Source organism: Petromyzon marinus, chromosome 29 (genome assembly GCF_048934315.1).
Source record: "Petromyzon marinus isolate PM22_M1 ecotype Great Lakes invasive population chromosome 29, UKy_Petmar_22M1.pri1.0, whole genome shotgun sequence".
Classification (NCBI taxonomy): Eukaryota; Metazoa; Chordata; class Hyperoartia; order Petromyzontiformes; family Petromyzontidae; genus Petromyzon; species Petromyzon marinus.
The window spans coordinates 1,643,945-1,659,705 of NC_133695.1; the positions used below are offsets into that span (position 1 = coordinate 1,643,945).

Sequence of the window (15,761 nt, forward strand, 5' to 3'; positions counted from 1 at the left end):
CTGGCTGCCGACGACGATGATGACGGGTGTAGCAGCGCGCTTTGTGAGTGTGTGAGTGGGCAGGGGAACGAGAGGTGGGGTAGGGATATTGCTCTTTGTCACCGCGAACTCGGCGTGAGTGATGCAAACAGTCTCATGGCGTTTACGCAGACGACAAATATAGCCCATGTCAACGACAGAAGCATATTCTCTGTCAAGCCGTTGCATTAAGTGGAGCATTTGGAAGAAAAAAACCCCCTAATTTTTTGGGAAAGACATTTGCACCGACCAGCAGCCACCACTTATTCGAATGTTGGAGCGTTTGAAAGCATCGGGCAGATGTGTGGATAAAGCGACATTCCCTCCCCCACCGCCACCACCCCACACACAACACAGACCTCCACTGCGCTTCCCTGGAGGGTGCGGATACAGGAGAGGAGGAGACTGCGATGCAGGGGTGAGGGACAGATTGGGATTTAGGATGGACACCCTTGCAGTCCACTCGACGGTACAACGTCGCACATCCTTCCGTCGCATATCCGGACACGACCAATGAATCGCCTATGCCCAGTGCGCGCAGAGTGTAACTGACATTTAAGATAGAGATTCGCATATCCGACCTTGCCACGCATCCGCCTACATCTCAGCGAGTCGGACATGTGACAATGGACCATAAATGGCGTGACTAGGAGATGACACGTCATCACCAGCCATGGTCAATCCACAGCTGGATGAAGGCCTCCCTAAGCCACCGCCACCACTCACGATCCTGCGCTGTAATAATTCACCCGGCAGATATGACACATTTCATCTCGAAAAAGGTTTACATTCAAGTTGTGGCGTTACATATCACAACACGCGTATACAGCAGCCCCAATGTATGCACACACACACACATACATCGTATGTATATACACAACGTAATGAGTGAGCAGAGGCTTGGGGTGAGTGGGTGGGTGGGTGGGGAGAATGGGATTGGGAATGAATTTTACTTTGGAGAGGAGGGAGGGCGAGGGGATTTGTCGGCTGGAAGAGGACGGGGAGGGAGTCTGGGACGTGGGAGGCGGGGGGCTGATGAGTGGGGCAGGGTGCGCGTGTGGGAGGAGGAGGGGGTTGAGGTTTGTGGCTTCGACATGGGATGGGTGGATGATGGATCAGAGGCACAGAACTCGCACTCGCGGCGTTATCGAGGCGCTCGCCACCGCTGCGCGCAGAGCCGTGCCGTGTGGCGGAGCAGAGCGCCTTCGCCGCGTGTGTGTGTAGGGATGCCGTGGAGCGTCTTCGTGTCACAAGCCTGCGAGCCGCCCCGGTGTTAATGAAAGAAGAAACGCGGACGTTGGGGAGTTAATTATCCACTGCGCGAGTCTTCTTTGATTATTTCTGTTACCTCGAGCCAAAACAAGGCAAACTCTCGTCACATTTCCCTCGAGTTCTCTCTCTCTCTCTCTGCGCCCTCAATTAAACGTTGGGGCCATAAAGTTCACGCGGAGGCCACGCTTGTGTATGTGTGTGAGAGAGAGAGAGAAAACAACACACACGCATTTATTTTTGAAGGCTCAGCCCATTGATCTAGCAGCTGTCGGAGGACATGAATCGGAGAGGTGCGTCTCGTCTGGCTCTCATCACCGCCAGCGTCAAATTGGGCAGCATCACCCTCGCCGTCCTTGCCATGTGCACACCCTCCGGCCTCGCCGGGCTCGTCGTGCCAGAGGGGCTCACAGGGAATGGAAGTCTCTGCTCCTCAGAAGGTGGCCTCTGTACGGGAGGTACGTGAGTGTGTGTGTGAGTGTGTGTATGTGTGTATGTGTGAGTGTGTGTGTATGTGTGTGTATGTGTGAGTGTGTGTGAGTGTGTGTGTATGTGTGTGTGTATGTGTGTGTATGTGTGAGTGTGTGTGAGTGTATGTATGTGAGTATGTGTGTGTGTATGTGTGTGAGTGTGTGTATGTATGTGTGTGTGAGTGTGTGTGAGTGTGTATGTGTGTGTGTGAGTGTGTGTATGTGTGTGTATGTGTGTGTATGTGTGAGTGTGTGTGAGTGTATGTGTGTGAGTATGTGTGTATGTGTGTGAGTGTGTGTATGTATGTGTGTGAGTGTATGTGTGTGTGTATGTGTGTGTATGTGTGTATGTGTGAGTGTGTGTATGTGTGTGTGTGTATGTGTGTGAGTGAGTGTGTGTGAGTGAGTGTATGTGTGAGTGAGTGTGTATGTGTGTGTGAGTGTGTGTGTGTATGTGTGTGTATGTGTGTGTATGTGTGTGTATGTGTGTGTGTGTGAGTGTGTGTGTATGTGTGTGAGTGTGTGTGTGAGTGTGTGTAGCGGTTAGCGCGCTGCGCTATGAACCTGGCGACCCGGGTTCGATTCCAGCTCACGGTCAACACCAGTGACGATTATCTGAGCCGGTCCCGGGCCTCCCCTAGGTCGACTCAGCCTCAAATGAGTACCTGGTGCGGTGTGTAAATATCGCCACTAGGGAGACAAAGGCGGTCGGGCGTGGTGCTGGCCACCCACCCCCTCGTGTACCGTTCCGGCCTCCATAGGTGCTCGCTAACAGCACTTGCCCCTACAGTCTGTTAAGGCTATACGGGGGATCTTTGTCTCTTTGTGTGTATGTGTGTGTGTATGTGTGTGTGTATGTGTGTGTGTATGTGTGAGTGTGTGTGTGAGTGTGTGTGTATGTGTGTGTGTATGTGTGTATGTGTGAGTGTGTGTGAGTGTGTGTGTGTGTATGTGTGAGTGTGTGTGTATGTGTGTATGAGCATGTATGTGAGTGTGTATGTGTGAGGGTGTATGTGTGTATGTGAGTGTGTGTGTGTGAGTGTGTGAGTGTGTGTGTGAGTGTGAATGAGTGAGTGTGTGAGTGTGTGTGTGAGTGAGTGTGTGAGTAAGTGTGTGTGTGAATGAGTGAGTGTGTATGTGTGTGTGTGTATGAGTGAATGTGTGTATGTGTGTGTATGTGAGTGTGTGAGTGAGTGTGTGTGAGTATGTGAGTGTGTTAGTGTGTGTGTGTGAGTGTGTGAGTGTGAATGAGTGAGTGTGTGAGTGTGTGTGTGAGTGAGTGTGTGTGAGTGAGTGTGTGAGTAAGTGTGTGTGTGAATGAGTGAGTGTGTATGTGTGTGAATGAGTGAATGTGAGTGTGTGTATGTGCGTGTATGTGAGTGTGTGAGTGAGTGTGTGTGTGAATGTGTATGTGAGTGTGAATGAGTGAGTGTGAATGAGTGAATGTGAGTGTGTGTATGTGTGTGTGCGCGAGAGAGAAAGAGCGCACAGCGCGCGTTCTTTTGTCGCTGCACTATGGGTGCCTGTGTCGTGGTCGAGGCGAGGATGCTTCTTTGTTTTTGACGCGGTGCAATTTGTCTCGCCGGGAGTGGTGGCGCACTCCAAGGCTGCATCCTCCTCCTGCACGGGGGGTGGGGGGGGGGGGTGCGGGCTCATTGGGGGCACGAAGCAGACATTCGTTCTTGGAACCCCCCACACCCCCCACTATGCATTTAATTAAATCCGAGCGAGATGACAGAAGAGATATATAGCAGTCATTAGACAAAGATGAAAGGGAGATAATAGCAACGTAGATTTAAAAAAAATCGAGATGTAGAGAGGTGAGAGAATTGAGATGCGGCCAAGATAACGTTGAGGGGGATGAATTGGCCTATTAATGTTAATCAGTTATTGGGTTTATTAGAAATACAATTTGAGCTGATATATGATTCACACCCCTGGAGCCCTACGCCCGTTGCTTGCTTGACTTCAGCCTCGCGCCTGCCACAGCTCCGCCAACTTGGAGGTGGAGCTGGTGGACGATGCAGAGATTGAGATGCAATGTGTCAGACTCAGTGGCCTTCGGGGCATCCTGCCAGAGGGCAACAGCAGCACGTACACGGTTGACTTATATTTCCTTTTAAGGGTTGTCTCCTTGTTTTGGGAGGTTTTCTCCAGTCACTCCAGTTTCCTCCCATATGTACTGTAATAAAAACACAAAATACTCAAAGATATTGGAAAACTATCACAAGCAATGAATCCTGAAAAGCTACGAAATACAGTGACGTTGTTCTGGATAAATTACGGATATTTTGGTTTGTAAATTTAAAGACGATGAATAAGTGTGCCGTGAGCACAATTGTGATCTTAAATAAGTAATTATAATAGGCCACTTAAACGCGTTTACAGGCCTACATTTGTGTGTGTGTTGTTAGTTGTGTCGGCATTTTCCACCCACTGATTCATGACACATTCCCTTATGCATGTTCGATTCTGTTTCTCTGAAATCTCTGTTACCGCAACACTTACACGCGTTGCTTTTGTGGCTCTATCTCTGCCTTGGCGGTCTTACAATGCGTCATTTATTTATTGGATGTTGATTATTACTGTATTTACATCTGTTCGCTTTTCACCTGAGTAAGTGATGCACCTGGATGTGCTTCGTTTGTTTTTTGGACACATTTTTAAAATCAAAATTGTATGTCGTACACTGCATCCACGTTGCGCTTCGTCAAGACTGGGCACGGTGCCGATAGCTCTTGCTTATTCGCCCAAGCCAAGGGTTCCACGATTTAAACAAGCTCCGTCACGTTGGCCTCCTTTCACCTTTTGCGGCAGCCAATCCCTTTGTTACAGTGACCCCGGGTTTCCTCTGCGCGTGTCACGGCTGACAATGACCGCGTTCATTGCTTGAAAACGTTTCTCTCCTGACGTGTCTTTGTCTTCTTCTCAATTGCCTTCAAGGCCCACCGGGGCCGGCTTGGGGTGGGGGGGGGAGGGCGGGCACACCCCATCACGCAAACTTAGCTGGGGCAAGAGGCATGGAAAGAGCGACACGGGAAGCCCGGCGAAATGTTGCGTGCGCCAAAATGTCACGTGCGTGACGTACGATTTACGCGCAGTGCCGTCGACCGTTCGTATTCATTCACAGCCAGCTCCCCGTTGAAGCAATGGCATTTCTGAAGAGCCACGTAGCATGTCACAGACCCTAAATCGGCGGCGACATATTGAGAGTTTATAAAGGGTGGACGGGCTTGGGCACGGCAGGGCACGATGCCGGACGCCGGGTGAATGGGGGCGATGGACGAGGCTTGATGACGGAATTACAGCCCGATGAGAGAGAAAGAGAGAGAGACGGAGCGAGGACACCAGTCCATGGCACAGGAGTGAGACGGATGTCAGCACGCACCGGGGGGCCCCTAGAGGGGTGGCGACGGCGTGTGCGGGGAGGCCTTCATCTGGCAGTTGGATAGACAACAGCCGGTGGCGATGATGACGGCGACATAGCATATACACAAACTTGCATGTCATCATAATGGCATCGGTTTCTCTCGAAGAAAGCCTCAACGAGTCCCAAGACTCTTATTCGGGAGGGTTCTGGCTGTGGCACGTTTTGCCAATTCCCTTTTAATCAGAGGTTTGCGTATAGGGGAGGAGGAAGATGGAGTAACCAGAGAAACCCCACCGCGCCTGCACACGGCTGCTAAGGGACCAGGTGTACTAATGGAGACGTACACGACCCGCCTGCTGCACTGCCATCGCTTGGCCAACTCGCAGGGCAGCGGAGTTGCGCAGCCTCGTACGTCCGTGCGCGATCCACCAACCCTCAGCTTTCTAAAGCTCTGCAATGCGGTCGGCTGCCACGATGCCCGGCTCGTGTCGTGAATCGTTAAGCACCGTTTGTGTGCGGGATTTTACAACGGGCCGCTGTTGTTAAACACGACGTCCCAGGGTACCCTGCAGACCCATTCAGAGATCGCGACGCATGTCACAACGGCGTGGTCTTCGTTTCAATGTTTTTGTTTGTTTGTTAGTTTGCTTGCTACGGACGAGGGCGAGATGCACGAAACACAAAACGGGGCTCCCTTAGCAGACTGAAACTCAGCAGATGTCGGGGCACTCAGACCAGAGGCAATTGACTCTCGCGCTGAGCAGGGACACGGTCTGCGTGTTTGTGGCAGAGGGAGCATCCGTGCCCTTTGCATTCTGCTGCATTGATTGGGTCACTGAGCGCCGATGTTAATCATGGTATTATCTCTATTGGCATATTGTCTCTTCAAATCGCATGCAATTGCACGTGTATAGTGTACTACATTTGATACACAATTTCCCCTAAATTTTAACCTGAGTAGAATGAAAAAAATATATATTACATGCCCTTATATACACTGATGACTACCCTCATAGACTGCCGGGGCGAATACTGGCAGTGAGCACCTATTGTTCACGAACTACGGACAAAAAATAAATAACAGGGATTCCCCGTACGACCTACGCAGACTGAAGGCAAGTGCCGTTCACGAGAACCTCGTAAGGTTGACACGGTGCGTGAAGTGGTGCGGGTGGCCAGCACCACGCTCGGCTGTCCTCTCTCTCCCCAGTGCTGATGTGTTACACACGCCACCAAGGTGCTAATGTAAGGCCGAGTAAACCTCAGAATAGCCCAGGACTCGTTCAAACATCGCTTCGCCACTGATGTTAGCCGTCGTCGGGAATTGAACCAAGGTCGCTGGGTTTATAGCACACATTGCAGAGTACATATAGCAAATACGCATGAGAGACTACATACGCAGCATATTACAAAGACAAAGATCACCCGTTTTAGCCTGAACTAAATGGAGCAAGTTTTGTTAGCGAGCACCTGCGAAGACCAGAAAACCGCCCATCTTCCCAGTGATTATGTTTACACACCGCACCAGGTACTCATTTGAGGCTGAGTCGACTTAGATGAGGCACAGGACAGGGTTAAGATAATCTTCACTGTTGAGCGGGAATCGAATTCGTGTCGCTGGGTTCATAACGCAGTGCGCTAACCGCTAAACAACCGCTCCCCGCTAGCATGTTACAGAATATATACATACACACTCGTTATGTTAATTGATTTATACATTGTAACAGGCATTACATAGGTCTACATGGAAATATGTTCATTGAGGCCCCTTTGTTCAATATCACCATTCCAAAGACGAGGCTCGTGAACTAACGGTCCCAGGATGAGAGAGAGAGAGAGACCTCACCCATCCAAGAAAGTCGAAGACAAAGATCCCCCTATAGCCGAAACAGACTGTTGGGGCAAGTGCTGTTAGCGAGCACCTATTAAGGCCTGGGACGGTACACGAGGGGGTGGATGGCGAGCACCACGCCCGGCCGCCTTTGTCTCCCTAGTGGCGACATAGGGGAGGCCCAGGACCGGTTCAGATAATCGTCACACGCGGTGTTTGCCGTGAGCGGGAATCGAACTCGCGTGCCCGGGTTCGTAGCGCAGCGCACTCACCGCTGCACTACTGCTCCCCACCTCACCCATCCCACACACAGACAAACACAGACAGACACACAGACAGACACACAGACACACAGACACACACACGGACAGACACACAGACAGACACACAGACAGACACACAGACACACACACAGACACACAGACAGACAGACACACAGACACACGGACAGACACACAAGACACACACAGACACACGGACAGACACACAGACACACAGACACACACACAGACACACAGACAGACAGACACACAGACAGACACACAGACACACACACAGACACACAGACAGACACACGGACAGACACACGGACACACAGACAGACACACAGACAACACATCAGCCCACGTTTCACGGTTTTTGTGCAATTGTAATCGGTGCATTAACAACGAGGTGTACACAAAGCACCGCTCGCCCTGGCACGAGCCCCCCCCCCCCCCGCAGTGGTGGTGGTGGTGGAGCTGCTCTGAGTCGAGGCAGACAAAGGGGAAGGGAGGGGGGAGGAGAGAGAAACAAAATCAATAGATTTTATTTTCAATAGACCGCTCCAGTAGAGCAGCAGATCCCGTAGAGAGCTCGCCCCGTCCCAACCCCCAACACTGAACTCACGAGCCGACTGGCCTCTCGCACAGCCGGCTGCCCTCTTAGCACAGCCGACTGCCCTCTCGCACAGCCGACTGCCCTCTCGCACAGCCGACTGCCCCCTCGCACAGCCGACTGCCCTCTCGCACAGCCGACTGCCCTCTCGCTGCCCTACCCCCCACGCGCCACTACCCCGAGCAGGTACTGCCCAAAATGATGGAGCAAAAAAAGAAAATAACCGCTCAGACTCCATCAAAATCAGCACATTCCTCCTTCCCGTCATTGAAACAGACAAACCCCGAGCTTCTCGCGCTGTGGAATAATGAATCCCTGGATTGAATGACGTACCCGTGGATTTATTGTTACGCGAGAAGGGGGGGGGGGTATGGCAGAGGCTCCTCGTGACTTGGCCGCCAGCTGCGACAGGAGAAGATTTGTACAACAGGAATATGCAGTACATATGCGTACACGTGCAATGAGCATACATCATTCTTAAACCTATTTTGTTCATGGTGGAACGTCCGTTCTCTTGAGATGTTCACGTAGCCTTGGCTTCCGGTTGCCGAACGAACACATTACGAGTTCGCACTCATTACACACAACTCGCTTGCCACACAAATGAACCACGATACCTCGCTGGTCTCGTCAAGGGCCATGAACCATCATCGCGCCAACTCCGTTCATCCTCGCGTGGCGCTTTCAGATGCGCTTCTACGGCCGTCTGGAACGCTCTTCCTTCCGGTGTTAGGAAGTCACTGGACCCATGGACTTTTATATCGAGATATATATAAAAAATGAATTTCTTTCTAATTGCTTTTTTGCGTTTAGTTTATTGTCATTCCCCCGCATTAGCATGCTTGGCTACGTACGGTGCGAAAGAAGTTCAGCATACATACTAATCCGACCTATTCACAGAACCGCCTATACCTTGGTCCACAACCAATCAGATGTGCGACGTTGTCCACCGTAGTGCATGGCATGCCGAGGGAGATGAGACATCTTCATCAGCCATGGTCATTCAACTGCTGGATGAAGGCACCTCCAAGCCGTCTCCGTCTCTCACGATCTTTCGATGTAATAATCCAGCTAGCACCTACACACGACCTCGTGTATATGAGTGCTCGTTTAATGAGCAATCAAAATGTTAGGCGCCTAGCATATGTCACATGTGCCCTGGTCATTAACGAACAATTAAAATGCAGAGCCCCTTTAACCGAAGCCCAACCAACCAGCGTGGTGAAGAATGATCAAACAAACCCCATGACCGAAATGTCGTGGGGAGGAGGCCGTTAACCCAGTAACAAACAAAAAAACACCCGTACAGACATGGACATCGCTTCTGCGATACACACGTGCCAAACCATTTTGCAGAGAAACAGAGAGAGAGAGAGATGCTGGGCACAAAGTGGACCCGCAGCCTGACACCTGCTCCTTTTCAAAAACCCTAATACACAAGACCGCCCCTGTTGTCACAATCATTCTCAAGCATGACCGCCGGCTCCGTTCTCGGTGAGCCATTCGCCTTTAGTCTTTGTGTGCACGGCTCAGCCACTCGCACTCTCGTGCCTAGCTGTGTCGTGCCAGGAGCGTCTCGGCGCGGCCTCCCGGCTCACTCGCCGTTGCGTCAGGCCACGAGTGGACGAAGCGAGGCCCTCGTGGCCCCGAGGGGGGGGGGGTGGCGCATTGCATCCATGGAACAAGCAAATAGAGATGCACCAGAATATGAGCCCGAACTTCAGATCCTAATAAACACACAAAGCCAATTGAGCGTCTGTGACTCGTCCACAGCTCTCACCTCTCTCTCATCTCACTACGTCTGCTTCTTGTCTACAACATCTCTCTCGTTGCACTCCGTTGCTGTGTCATCTGTGTCTCTTTCATCCCATTAAACCTCTATCTTTTGTCCACATTTCTCATATATTACGACATGCTTTATCTCTTATCATTATAATAATGCAAGGGCCGTATTTATAATGGCCGTATTGCGCATGTCCACATCTCCACCGTCATCTCACTCGGAGTTTATGAATCGAAAATGTGAGGGGCATCAAACGAATTACTGATGAGGGCGCCCAATGGGCCACCACTGGCCAGTCCCACTGCCCCCCCCCCTCCCAGTCCTCCTTCCACCCCCTCCCATCTATTCACCCAGCCAACATCATCTCTCCCTCCCTCCATTGCCAGGTATAGGCTATGGCAGGCACAGCTGCCAGCGTGCGTGGGTTCATTAGCGTTTTCCAAGCAGCGACCGTGTGGCAGCTGACTCCCTCCCTCCCCCATCTCTACCCCAGGTCCCTAGCGCCTGCAGTCTCAGCAATCCCCCCCCCCCCCCGCATCAGATCCTGCCCCCCTTGGGGATGCACAAACTTTGAATCCGTGCATCCATCACTCACGACACACACCAATGCGGCTACATCAATGCGCGTTTCACTCGTCGCTTCAATCATCTCTGAGACCGCCTCGTTCTGTGCCAAAAAAAACAGTACCCCTATCTGCCGCGTAATATACGTTTGAGGATGTGTGCAAGGATTTTAAATTAATTCTGTACAGAATGTCAATGGTCGTCATATCTCTTCCAGCTTGTAGGCACGCGTGTGCCATTAGAGGGAATTAAGCACCCCCCTACTGGCACGTGCTGCCCAATCAACGCTGTGTGTCACGTGGTACTGCCATCAGAGACTGTGTCCTGAGTTCAATTCCCGGCCACAGCTAACAACAGCGGCGAGTAATATCTGAACCGGACCGTTCCATCCCCCAAACCCCCTTTCACCTCATCCACCTCCACCCCGCCACCGCTTCACCAACAAACTGCCGCCCAGGGTGGCGAAGTATGGTCAGGAACACCCGCGGCCTGTGGAGGCCTTAATTCTCCAGGAGATTGACAAAGCAACGTGGTTTATAATGTTAGTCACGATGGTTTGTGTTCCTGGTGGTCATTACCACACTCCTAAGCACCTATTTATGATTTGCACTTGGACTCATTTCTTTCTGCCAGTGGTGCTGGATGTTCGTTCCAGGATCAGACGACAACTTTGGGACGCTCATTACAGGGCAGTTGTGAATGCAAAGGCTGGAATATGGGCAGGGAAAGTTGCACAGTGCATAGTCACCAGCGAGGCTGTCTGCCCCGCAACGTATCCGAACGGGTCACGACAGGTGCCATCACCTGCTCTACCAATGTTAATAAAATAATCTCCCAAATGCGACTGCTGCACCGCAACAAACGGGGAACACTTAATACGTCTATGGGTCTCTGTGTGAGTCTGTGTGTCTCCGTGAGTGTATTGGTCTCTGTGTGAGTATATGGGTCTTTGTGTGAGTTTGTGGGTCTCCTTGTGAGTCTATGGGTCTCTGTGTGAGTCTGTGTGTCTCCGTGAGTGTATTGGTCTCTGTGTGAGTATATGGGTCTTTGTGCGAGTTTGTGGGTCTCCTTGTGAGCCTATGGGTCTCTGTGTGAGTCTGTGTGTCTCCGTGAGTGTATTGGTCTCTGTGTGAGTATATGGGTCTTTGTGTGGGCTCATGCCCACTGCGAGCATTCTCCGAGGACATGAGCAGTTCCAACTCACTTCCTCTGAAACCAGCAGCTGGATTTACAATTGAGACGTTGATTGATAGTAGCTACTTAATTCATATCCATATGATATACAGTTAGACGCCTAAAGCCAATGTCTATATGAATTTCATGAAGCAGTTCTGTACAACTTGCTTAACAATTGACTCACAAAACGCTACTGCATCAATACACAATGTAACCACTCGCCTATTATTCTGTGAATGCTGTTGCAGCCTGATTCTGATTACAGTTAAGGCTTGCTCAGCACTATTGTCCCATGAAATGGCTATCAGCATCTCCCCCAAGTCGCAGCCACTGTCAATGCCTTGTCAATCAGCAGAGTGTATCTCCTACATCTACCACTGAACTCCCTGTCTGCCCAACAAAGGCCATGTCCGTATGGAGTCGCGATCTCCCACGGGCTGATTGTATCGCTCCATCTCCTCATTGCACAACCCCTCGGGCGCGTTCCATTCCTTGGATGGCCACTTCACCATTATACTTGACCGTCTGCCATCATCCCTTCTGGCCACGTGTCCCACCATAGCCCAATCACTTATCTTCAGAGTCCTAATTCTCTTGCGTCTGCGTTGTGTTCTCTCATCCGCGTCCTTCTCTTCTCGTCGCTCAACACAGTAACAGAATTACCAGGCACGGGCAACACATCGCTGGGAGAATAAGCAAGTGAACACACCTTCAAAATGATCGCTGCAATGAAAAACGTAGACAATTAATATTCCACGTGGCTTTTCTATATAGTGTAAGTGTGTGTGCGTGCTTATACATAGGGTGCATATATAGATGGTGTTTGTGAGTATCTGTTAAGCTCCGCGCAGGGAAGAATTGGTGGTGTACCGAGCACGCCGAGCGAGCTGCGTTTGTCCCCCGAGGGGTGAACATTCACACATTTCACCAGTCGTTAATTTTAGGATGATTCAACCTCGGGGCGGCCTGGGTCAAAGCCACATTCCCAAAGTGTCTAATGTGAAGAATATCATTCTTGCGTGGTGACATGGCCTATCGATAAGCGTTCGCCGCTTGCTGCAGACGTTTGCAGCTCGAATCCAGCGGCCACTCTGGTTATTACTGCGGCTGTATTAACCGTAAACGTACTGCATGCCGTATGCTTTACAGTGGACGTTAAATATCCCGTGATGTGATTTTGCCGGCGTAGGTCATTGTGTGCCAGCGTCATGGTACCAATTTTTTCCACATTTGAAAATGTACCCGCGACTTACTCACTTTGGACTGCACACAGCAATCACTCTGAGCCCACCGTAATTTGCTAAAGTCTCGCCGGCAGAAGGTCACGCTGCAGACCCGAGGTGCTACGAGTGAACTGACCGAGGTGACTGCCCGCTGCACCACAACCCCACACCGAGACTGATGTCGAAGCGTTGCGCGCGCGTGCGTTGGCTCGTCTGCTCAGCTCGATGGGCTGCCGCGAGACCTTTACAGGCTACCCGGGGCACAAAGCCGGCGGTGTGCTGTCCTCGCCATACCGTGGGCGGATTCGCTCCCAAGCCACGGCTAACATTCTTATAACAATCCTCGCCATTCACTCATTTTTTTTTTGCCTTTTGTTTGGCACTGCCCCTGCGCCCTGGCGCCTCGCTAGAGAGGCGCCGTTCCCTGGCTTAAGCCGAAAAGCGCGGAAGCAGCAGCAGGAACAGCTGTCTGCTGCCCCTGCTAGAAGTGCTCGACGTTTGGCGAGGGGACAGAACGCGGAACCGTTTGACACATTCCCATGCCGGCGAGGCGCTCTCCATCACCCTTGATAACGCGCAAGGACGTTCAATTGGGCATGAGGGATGCTCATACGGTCGCCGTGATCGCCTGAATGCGTTCGTCAATAGATGAGGCTTTGAATCCATAAGTTGATAGAGAATGGCCCACTATACATCGTTATATTTCACCGCTCGAATGAACGTGCAGTGGGCATCGTCCTTCTGTTTTTCTAGACCTGAGCGGGGGCTTGTATATTTAGCATTGAGCAGTCAGTCAATGCGTTATATGGTGATTTACACCTACACGAATCAATAGCAATTCATGGTTTCACGATGATGGAGTTCTTACACAATAGAAAAAAAAACAATCAATTGAGATGATGCTGAAAAATACAACAGAATATGCAAATATCGGGCAATAGTGTTGGTGACTCACGTGGCCTGTAATCCAGCACTGCGGAGGCAGCAAGGGTTTGTGGATCACAGAAGCGTTGCGAAACTCCCTTTCCGTGGGCGGTACAGCGCAATGTTGGCTCCACCTGGTCCGGCTGTATGGGATAGCGTATTGCCCCCTCGCACACGTGGATGTTCTCTGGGCGCACTGGGTTCCTGCCACGTGTAAATACTCAATAATTGGCTGAAAACATCTGAGTACTGTGCGGTGTGTTACAAGTGGAAATTATATCTAGAAAAACTGCAAAATTTGGACTGGGATAAAAATTATGAAATAAGAGGTAAATAGGAGCACGGTCAATGCTTTCGGAAAACTGAATTTGGTCATGAAAAGCAACGTACCAATGTTGCTAAAGAATAATAGTTTTCAATCGGTGAGGTTACTACCTGCTATGGTGCACGGATCAGGGAGAAATATCTGGTTGGTGCGCAGAGAAACGTGGAACGGTGCAAATGGCACATGCCACTGAGTGACAGATAGAGGAACATACTTATTATGAATACAAATTGGAGACTTCATACTTTAATTGAGGAAAGTAAGTGCCACTTGGTCAAGACACTTTGTTCGAAGGAACGATGGCTTATGGATGAGATTGAATGGCAGCAAGGGGTGAGAACACACCCAAGGGGATGATGTCCACTGCGGAGATGGAGTGGCGAGATTAGCTAACGTGCGTAGCCAGATGGACTGTCGCATCAAAGGACCACGAGGAATGTCATTGGCACCGGGAGGCCTCCATCAAGTAGCGGATTGATCAGGGTCGATGATGGTGATAATGTTGATGATGACATCAGCACCCCACTGGTAAACACCGACTGTGTTGCATTAAGATGACTCGGGAATTTTGCATAAATCACGAAATGTCACTGAGTGCAGTAATGGTGTTGTACCTAGATGGGCACAGTGGCGTATGCGGTCATCCGGCGCTTTGGAGACGGGGGGACGTTGGCTCAGGCAGGGGTTTGCCGCACGCGTGAGACTCCCACCTCCAGGGAGAGGGAGGTGAGCGGCTAGGACAGGAAGTAGGCTGCGGTATGGATTTTTTGGAATTATTTCCGAGCTTACATGGGTTGTTTTCTCTCAAGGTACTCTGGTTTTCTCCCTCATCATCATCCATGACCAATCCACTGCTAGATGAAGGTTTCTCCAAGCGTTAACCACCTCTCAGGGATCTGCTATCGAACTCATCGAACCAGCACCAGCGCACGCGCTAATTTCGTCGTTTCATCTCCTCGGTGGAGATCCTCTAAAACACATTCCATTCTTTGGCTGCCACTCCGTAACAATTCTTGACCAAAATGCCAAAGAAAAAGCAGCCTTCAGTCGGTTCTTGAGACGCAGTTGACGCTTCCTGGAGTGAGTGATCGCGATCATCATTCTTAATCGGTGGCTCGTTGTGTTTAACGTGTGAGTAAGCGGTACGTGGCAGTTTGTACAGTTCCATTGATAAAGAATTTCAATGCGTGACCTTGTAGGCACCCGTTATGGTATTCAGTGCAGCCGTCCCGAAGTCAACCACGTTGGCTCTTAGGGGCCTTCAGTGGAGCCAAAACGCCCACAAAAGCCAATGGGGGCCTCCATTGTTTGGACAACATGGAATTCCACTCCCGATGAGCAAACACATTGCACGTTTCAAATGCTAATCTTGCAGGAAGAAAAAAAAACTCCCAACAAGAACAAGAAAAACCACGCACAGATCCAAGGCCGTTTCACAGAGCAGCAGTGATTTTTGTGCATTCCAACAAAGCACGTGATCACAGAATGGTAAATGTCATTACCAGACCATTGGCTGCACCGATGGATTATACATCAAGACCATTCGACGGTGAAATATTGGCCGTGGAAAATGTTGAATTACAGACGAATTCAAACACAAAATATATATTTTACATTTTATAGAAAGGTATTGGTGACCAACTAGACTGGTGTCTACTTAATGTGTGAAGAGGAAGCGCATAGAGACGGGGATTTGTGTCAATAGCGTCAGCATTAAAGGCACAGTCTTGTTGAAGGAGGTCGGTTGGCTCAGAGGTCAGAGAGCTCAGCTGACACCGCTGAGATCTTGGGTCTGAATATCCGGGCAGCCACCCGTGTTTAAACCGTGTTTAAACCATTTTTAAACCGTGTTCGCAAAGTGTAAATAATCGATGGTCACATCCCGGTCACCAATGACTGAACACACACAAAACACAATACATGTTCAACAAA

General features: G+C 50.5%; 1 protein-coding gene across 5 annotated transcripts in view; it reads left to right on the forward strand.

Annotated features, from left to right (window-relative positions):
* Positions 1 to 1,097: 1,097 nt before the first annotated feature.
* LOC116947366 (cysteine-rich motor neuron 1 protein-like) overlaps positions 1,098 to 15,761 on the forward strand; it is a 55,288-nt gene continuing 40,624 nt past the window's right edge. For all 5 annotated transcript variants that reach the window (XM_032963010.2, XM_032963014.2, XM_032963011.2 and 2 more), the window contains exon 1: positions 1,098 to 1,745. In XM_032963010.2, the coding sequence (XP_032818901.1) occupies positions 1,568 to 1,745 (178 nt within the window). In that variant the 5' untranslated portion in view covers positions 1,098 to 1,567. The remainder of the gene's footprint in view (positions 1,746 to 15,761) is intronic.